The 8,790-nt window shown below is 36.8% G+C and overlaps 1 protein-coding gene across 1 annotated transcript in view; it reads left to right on the top strand.

Moving 5' to 3' along the window:
* Positions 1-6: 6 nt before the first annotated feature.
* Positions 7-8,790, top strand: part of FAM92A1 (family with sequence similarity 92, member A1) — an 18,279-nt gene continuing 9,495 nt past the window's right edge. The window contains exons 1-6 of the mRNA XM_004680015.2: positions 7-102; positions 637-871; positions 3,379-3,447; positions 4,140-4,241; positions 7,318-7,323; positions 8,754-8,786. Coding sequence (XP_004680072.1) covers positions 77-102; positions 637-871; positions 3,379-3,447; positions 4,140-4,241; positions 7,318-7,323; positions 8,754-8,786 — 471 coding nt within the window. The 5' untranslated portion in view covers positions 7-76. The remainder of the gene's footprint in view (positions 103-636; positions 872-3,378; positions 3,448-4,139; positions 4,242-7,317; positions 7,324-8,753; positions 8,787-8,790) is intronic.

The raw sequence follows: 8,790 nt of genomic DNA, 5'->3' as shown, positions 1-8,790 counted from the left end.
GCAGCTCGAGCCCCGGCGCCGCGGAGCCCCGGTCGTTGGGCCCCAGCCCCGGATCTCCCGGCGTCCGCGGGGCAAGATGCTGAGGCGCAGTTTGGAAAGCCGGTAACCGCCCCGGGCCCTAGTTGCCCAGCGCCCCCACACGCGAGGACTCGGGTGGGGGAAGTGGCGCCTCTCTCCCGGGCCTGCGCGCCGAATTTCTCCCTTAGGTCGGGGCTGGACGGTGGCCTCTGCGCGCTAGGGCCTATGTCCCTGGGCTGCAGAAAGCCTCGGAAGTCGGCGGGAGCCCCGGGCGGGGCGTACGCTTCCCTTGTGCTCCCGGGCTCTGGCCCCGGAGCTGTCGCGGGCCGTGCAGATTCTGCCCCGCAGACCCGCGCCCAGGCGGTGCGGCGCCCGGCAGCCCAGACCACCGCCACCCCCGCAGCGGCCAGGCGGGATGGATCCCGATCCCTGCGCCACCCCGTCGAGATGTGAGGCAGGGCCCGGCAGGGAGACCAAGAGGACCGGAGATATTGATCCTTTGATGTGTTTGCCTTGGAAACTGCAAAAGGACCCGGGAGTGTTTGCCTGTCAAATGAACGTGAGGATGAACCTATCCCGTCTCTAATAAGAATGATGTTTGTGTCACTTTTTCTCTAGGGACGCTCAAACCAGACAACTGCAAGATGCTGTCACCAATGTGGAGAAGCACTTCGGAGAGCTGTGCCAAATATTTGCTGCTTACGTGCGGAAAACTGCCAGACTGCGAGACAAAGCAGACCTCCTGGTGAATGCAATCAACATGTATGCCTCTACCGAGACCCCTCATTTGAAGCTGGGTCTGAAAAACTTTGCTGACGAGTTTGCCAAACTTCAGGATTATCGCCAGGCAGAGGTATGGCATGAGGTCTCAGCGTCATTGTTATGATGACCCTGAAGTAGAGGATGAAGGACCCCTGAAGACTTTTCACGTGTAATCTGCCCAACTTCAGTGGCCAACACACATTTATATGGCTGTAACATTGTGTGAGTCTGTTCAAGGGCAGCTTTCAGCGATTTTACCATTTTTCAAGCTAAACTTTAGGGTTTCTTGAAGCCTTGAATTTCCCCACTTCTCAACTTTTGGCCAACGTTAGCGATATGTAGGGGTAGTACACAATACTCATAGGGAAGAAAAGAGGCATAGTTTGTGTCTCGTGTGCAGGTAAGTATATTTTAAAGTTATCTCTAACAATGGAAGATGTTGAGAACTGTACTATGGATGAACTAGTAATAAATGGATACAGTCTTTGTTCTGGAAAGGTGACTGAAAAAAGAATCTGATTTATAACATGGATGCAAACCAGTACTAAGAATTTGCAGATTTTTTTTCTGCTGGAGAGAGGAAAGGAGGAAGATGCTGTTGTAATTATTTTTAATCTAAAAGTTCCCTTGTGTTTCTTCAATAACTCATAAGCATTTTCACTTGCAGCCTTATATATATTTATTTTAGTTTCGTCAGAAGTTGCCCAATTAGAGCTGCAGTAGCTTTTTTAATACTTATTCGTGTTTTTGGTTCTTTTTTTTAAAAAAAAAAGCCTAAAATAGAAACTTCAATTCTCAAAAAGAAAGGATAAAAAAAGATCTTTGAACTAATAATTGCTATTCAAATAGAAAGTTGAGTCATTTCATTTGGGGATACTTTTTGGGAAAATGTTGAATTCTTATCAATTGACATTTCTTCTGTAATGAATGAATAAGCAACTCTCAGTTGTGCATAACTGGGGATTTAATGTTTCAAAAATAATGTGTACCTAGAGATAATCCTAAAATCCCATGTTAGGCAATAATTCCAATGCCCCTTTCTAGAAAACTTTTATGCCATTATCAACTAGCAAAGTGAATTGATTTCATTTGTTCTCCTTTTTATTTCCTTTGCTTACCAAATGGTGGAGGTGCTAATGAACAGTGAACAGAAGGTAGGCAACAAAAAGGAGAACAGAAAAAAGACTGGAATAATCCATACACTGATGAGTCAGTTTATGGAATATTAGAAATGGTATAAGCTAAACTATCCTGAATATTCATTGTTTTGATTTTAAGCTTCCTAATATTTAAATGATCCATGAGAAGTTAATTTTCTTCATTTTCCTAAAATCTTTCAAAATGAAATATTCATATACATTTTGCTTATAAAAACTAAAAATATATAAAATTAAATATATCCACTGATTAGGTAAGCATGTAGCATTAAAAAGGCTTTTCCTGCTACCAAAATAATATATGTACATTTTATTAAATAAACGTCATCTTGTATTACCTATTCTGAAAAAGAAAATTTGAATATCAAAGAATTATTTTTCTTATGCTATAATTATATGCTTACCTTTATTATAATATTTCTTCAGTGCCTTCTGGTACTATTAGTCAAAGAAGCCATACTCAAAATGTGATGAAAATTGTAATGTTTAAGAAAAACGTTTAGTTCTAAAATAAAAAGCGAGATTAGCCCTAGAATTTGACAGCTCAGCAACACTGAGACCATTTATCTGTTCTCTAACTTTGATAATTTACAAATGACTTTCTAGAAAAAAATATGTAGTGAATACAGTGGTCTCTTAGCTTTGTTGCTTTGAAAGATTATGTTGCTCTAAATATTTCCAATATGTTATATCTTCCAGCTTTGATTTTCTTATCTGATAAGTTGGACTGTTACATTTCAGAGATAATGTAGGTTTCCTATTCAACACTGTGCTACCCACTGAAAGTAGCAGCTGTATTAAAATTTGAAATGTCTTCAAAACTTGCTTAAGAGCTACTGCTTTAAGATTGAAAAGTCATAATGCAGGGATGATGGTGTGGCAAGCATCAACTCCTTGGTAACCTGAGATATCTTATATTCCATACTAAATGTTCTTCTGCATTTGTTTTTCTGTATATTAGAATCTTTTTTTTTTAAGATTTATTTATTTATGCATACAAAACTGGGGTATAGACAAGAGGTACAGCGGTGGTGAGAGGATTCAGCAGAGGCAGAGAGAGGAGCAGAATGGACAAAGTACACTGCTGAGGGGGGCAGTGGGTGGGTCAGGAGAGGTCTGCGGAGCCATGTGGATACCTCCGGATCAGGGGATTGAACTCGCACTGAAGTGGATGCGGCCAGCTTGCGGTGATGCGTCCTAACCCGTTGTGCCACCAAGGAGGGCCTATTTGAACAGTTTTTAATGTGTTTGAGTTTAGTTCAGAGTCTTATGAACTTCTGGTAGTTATTTATAAAGACAAATTAAACTGACATTTTAATTAAGATTTGTAAAACAATCTGTGTAGTAATTATATACTTGATATAACAGGTTTTATTTCAGAATTTAAATTTTGATATGTTTACATTTCTTTTCAGTTATATTTTATAATAATTTTTAATAGGTCGAAAGACTTGAAGCCAAAGTAGTTGAACCTTTGAAAGCTTATGGAACCATTGTAAAAATGAAACGAGTAAGTAAATTTATTTTTTTTTCTACTATTAGCAAGTATTCTGGCAAAGAGTATGAGGTTTCCAGTAAATATTTCTTCAATAAAACATACAAAATAGTGTAGGGTCATTCTTTATGCATATGCTAGAGCATCATTTCTTAGAATTTAATGGAATAATTTTAATGAGCTTACTAAGTGCACTATCAACATGAAGCATTATTTATTGTGGAGACTTTAAAATATTTAACATTTATAGTCAGGAGTAATATATGGACAAAATTATTTTTCTAAATGAATATGTTTATATTTCTGTTTTAATGTTGGCAATAATAATGCAGGCTAAAAGTGAGTGTGGCAAACTTCCTATTTTTTAAAACCAGAATGTGTTTTTCATAGTGAGGCATTTTTTACATGCAGTGTCCCTGAGTTTTGACAAAAGTATATACACATGTAACAGCCATAACAATCAAAATGTTATATTAATACATATAATAGTCTGCATAGTTATAAGTTTGCACTGGAATCTTGTCTGTGCCATTATTTAGAGGGAATATTACATACATGTGCACATTCTCACCCACAAAGACACAGTAATGATTCCTGTGGTGGTGGTACCTATATCAAAGAAAGAGGTTTATCCTATCCTTAAAACAACATGTGGGTTTCATTTCTTAAATCAGAGATGTTTGTTAACAGGAAATGCTTATTTGCAGGATGATCTCAAAGCAACATTAACAGCAAGGAATCGAGAAGCTAAACAGTTAACTCAACTAGAAAGAACACGCCAGCGCAACCCATCTGATCGACATGTTATTGTATCCTTTGAATGTGGGTCTTTAAAAAAATGTTTTGTAAGGTATGCATACACAAGTAAATACATACAGAAATTTTGCATTTCTGCTTTTAAATGGACAGAGATTTGAAATAACATGCATCTAGGAATTTTCACTACAAATTAGCTCATTTTTGGGCCTTCCCAGTGATGAAGGGGTTAGTCTCAGCACTGTCAAGCTATTGCCAGCCAGACATGATTGGATCCCCAGCCAGAGGGCCAGACCCAGTGGCACAGCAGACCTCTCCTCTCTCAGCTGTTGCTCTCCTCAGCAGTGTATTTCAGATCTATCTATTCTGCTCCCCACTCTATCTCTGGTGAATCCTCTCACCCCCTGCACCTCTGTCCTACACCCCAATTCTTATATGCATAAATAAATTAAAAATCTAGAAATTAGCTCATTGTAAAGAAAATACACTACCTAATTCAGTCCCGTTTCTTGTTTTTCATAATAAGATGTTCACGAAATATAGCACTCCTAATTATAGATGCTTTATAGAGAGTAAACTCAAAATTTGGAGGTTTTTTCACATGATTAGCTATAAGATTAATGTATAAAGATGTATCTTTAATTTTAATATATCAGTGTTCTCTCTGCCCTACTTTTGAGAAAAGAAGGAAAAATAACTTTTCTCATTGTAATTCCCTTCACCTTAAAAAAACTCTACTGTGTGGGCCCTCCCTGGTGGCACAGAGGGTTAAAACACAGAACTAAGAATTGAAAGCCACTTCTGCATGAGTTCAAACCCTACCTGCCCCGGAGGTGACCCACATGGCAAGGCAGACCTCTCCTGACCCGCCTGCTGCTCCCCTCAGCAGTGTCATCGATCTGCTTGTTCTGCTCCTCACTCTGTGTCTGGTGAATCCTCTCACTGCTCCTGCACCTCTGGCCTGTATCCCAGTTCTCCAGTTCTGTATGCATAAATACATCTTTAAAAAAAAAAAAAAAAACACAACTGTGGGAAACCAGAACTGTGGCTTCCAGCCAAAAACTGTCAGGTGATTCAGGAGTATAATTGAGATTCCACAACTAAACACAAATGTAGCTTCAGGAATGTTTACTGTTATAACGTGGTTCTGTTAAGAATGACTATTTCTTAACTGAGAATGTGTCTTGTTCATGACAAAATGGAACAATGGAAAATAATGCCTGACTAATTGCCAGTGACTGGGAAAGGTACAATTGTATAAAAAATACTGATTTTTCCCACTGCCTTTTTCCTATTCTTTCTTATATGTTTTCTTCCTACTTCCTTAAGGTTTTTACTGCCCACCTCAGCCAGAAACTATTTGAGGAGTGGCTCTTTGGGGGCATTAGAGGTTCCAGAACACCACCATTCCTGAGGGTAGTGAACTGATTCTATGACAAATGCCTGGTCCTTCTTCCTTTGGGCCAAAGGTACATAAGCCCAACCTTGTAATAAAAGTGGGCAGCAAAGGGCTAGGGCTCCCATTGCAGGCTAGGACAGGAACATCTAGAATGTAGTTGAGACTTAAAGATCTGCAAACTGGAGATTACAGATTGTGGGCATACTCTATAGGCAAGTCAGACATACCAAAGGATACTAGCAAATTCAGAACTGGACACTAGAGAATAAGATGGGGTCAGGGAGTGTCATCAGTTTTAAGAATTATGCCAGAGGTTAGTATGTTGTTTAGTTTGGAGATGAGTGCCTGAAGGATGATACCCAGAATCTAAAGGTAGACTCCTGCGCAATTGGCAAGATTGAATAAGGGGTATTGGGAAGGACATCCAAAACAGAACTGAATCTGTGTAAGGTGAAGAATCTGGCTATCTTAGGTACTCTGCTGTAAATACAACTGTGGAAAAGTAGTCTTATCCCTGGAATCAGGTCTGTGCATTCATATGGGAATAAATAAATAACAACTGAACTAGATTACTACTGTAGGGTGAATTGCTTGATTCACGGAGAAAGATCCATGACTCCAGTTGATTTTGACAACCCGAGACTAGACTAGAAAATAAAATACATGTAGTCATAGAACCATATAATGGATAAACCCTTAAAATTCACTTATTAAAAGAAGCACATTAAAGTCAATATATAAAATAAAATGGAGTAATTATGATAAAAAAGGATGGAGTAAAGAGTCCCAGGGCTACTCTGCTGCTTACCCCAAAAGCCCAAGGTGGTTCCTGTAACCCAATTTGAAAAACACTAACCTAATTCAGCCCATTTAAAACCATGTGCACTAATAACTTTTTCTACTTAATATATACTGACATCCTTAGAGTCATATAGTAATATTTTCATCAAAAGCATTTCCTACTCAAATTGGTACATTATAGGATTTTTAAGGAATTTTCAGTAATAGCAATCTATATCCTCTTTGCTAAAAACAGCTGTGTGTAGGCAAGTTGCCATGCTAAAGTAAAAGAATTTGAGTCTTTAAGAAATGTTGACCTTAAGACTTAAGAAGTTGCTATTAAGTGAAACAGTAAGATAGATATCTCAGCCATGTGTTGGGCTTCCCCAGTCTTTTCTAGTTTAGCTAGCTCTGACAACCTGTAAAAGTTTTAACAGAATTCTCAAATGGAGGGGAAATACATAAGCCAAAAGTAGTTATAAGAAATGCATCCGTCACATGTGAAATTGAAATTACTCTGAGTATTCTCATTAGTAAAAGTTTAACATGCATCAGGTAACTTAGAAATCTTTTCATACTAAGTTTCAAAGAAAATCACTTTCACTTTAATTTTCCCATGGTAAGTTCATATTGTTAAAAATCCAAGCCCAATAATAGAATTGTTCTGGATTACTGATTATGACTAAAAGTTTGTATGGCTTTTAAAATTGTATACCCTATATGATAAATGTATACACACACAAATACACACTTTGAGGTATAAGTGAATGTTTTTAAATGCTTAATATGTTAAAATTGTGTGTTTGAATTAACCTAATAGTGTGCAATTAATAAAAAGTTTTAATTAATGATCTAATTGCTGAACATAGAATTCTAAAACACTCTGATTTTAATTTATTTTTAAAATATCTATCTTTGAAATGTATTTTTTCCTTTATGAAAAATTTCAGTCACAGGTGCGTAATAAAATGGTGTGTCAAGAGATGGATCCTTATAGTAAACCCTTTTACTTATTTCACTTTAACATTTTCTTGAAAAAGAAATCAAGGTCTAAATGTCAGAATATTATGTCACAAAACTTTGATGACAAATATAAGAATTTTTTTCCATGAATAACTTAAATGATACAATATATGCTTTTTTATCTCAGTGGTAGTCCTTGTGGAATTCCCACCCCCAGCTCACCCATGTGCCAACACCATAGTCCTGTGTACTTCCCACTCCTGTCTTCCCCACACTGCAGAATAGCTCTGGTTTATAGTTGTCTGTTCATTTTGATTTTAACATTATTATAATTACTTTTTTTCCCTTGATCCCTTGCATTCTTCCTAAAAGTGAAACCATCTGGTCTGTTTCTTTTTCTTTCTGGCTTATTTCACTGAGCAGGATCCCCTCCATCTCCATCCATGTTGCCATGAATGGCATGAGTTTATCAAAAAATTAAATGTGTGAGTAAATATTGTTCTAAAGAAGAAATGCTACTTTTTAACAGAAATACATGATGAGAGTTGTTCTATACTGAGTCACTGTATATGGCTTTTGAACTCTTGAATTGTAACTAGGATAACTGAATAACCAGTTTTTCAATTTTCATGCAATTTTAACTGACTTAAATGTCAGTAGCCACATGTGCCCAGGGGCCACCAAACAGATCATATAACATAGAACTAGGTATCATGAATACTGGCCATTAGTGTGTATTGAGCAAAGCGTTAGACTTGCCATGTAATTTATTAGTTTCTGATATATATACAGTCATTAATTAAACAGTAAAAATATTAGCTTGTAATTACTTATAAATATTATTACAAGTAATAAGTTATAATATTGTAATATTGTAAGGTTATAAGAACATTCAAATAGAAATCTCATACTGAAATAAATATTTGAAGTGTATTCTAGCTACCTGATGAGGATATTATTAGAATTAGGAACATTTAATACACTTGGAAAACTAGACAATTTAAAATATTTAATGAAAATACTTATGTTACAAGTCTATTCTTTTTTTGGGGGGGAAGGGTAAAAATAGAAATAAAAGAATAATATGACAAATAGCGCAGACAGTAATAGATGAAAGCAGAAATACAAAATATGTCTTCTAGTAAATTGTCCAAGGGTGATATTGAAAAAAAAAATATTTTTTGAAAGGAAAGGAAAAGTTCTTTTGCTTGAAATCATGATCATGTCATTTAATAGATTTAAAATTGTTTTGCTGCATGCATTTATGATGGAGATCATTTTATTTTATGCAGCAAAATACACTGAACAATTTACATGTCTATCAAAAAGCCAATAGTGCTGTGGCAGTGTTTACAGATGACTCTACTGAATAAATTCTAACTTGATTTTTTTATATATCTTTGGTTGGGGAACACTTTTGTAGGCAGAAACTGAATTACAAAGAGCTACAATGGATGCTA

This window comes from Condylura cristata, unplaced genomic scaffold, assembly GCF_000260355.1.
Source record: "Condylura cristata isolate star-nosed mole 26May11 unplaced genomic scaffold, ConCri1.0 scaffold00009, whole genome shotgun sequence".
Lineage (NCBI taxonomy): Eukaryota > Metazoa > Chordata > Mammalia > Eulipotyphla > Talpidae > Condylura > Condylura cristata.
Note: the sequence above shows the minus strand (reverse complement) of the source record. Positions and strands in the feature narration are given on the sequence as shown.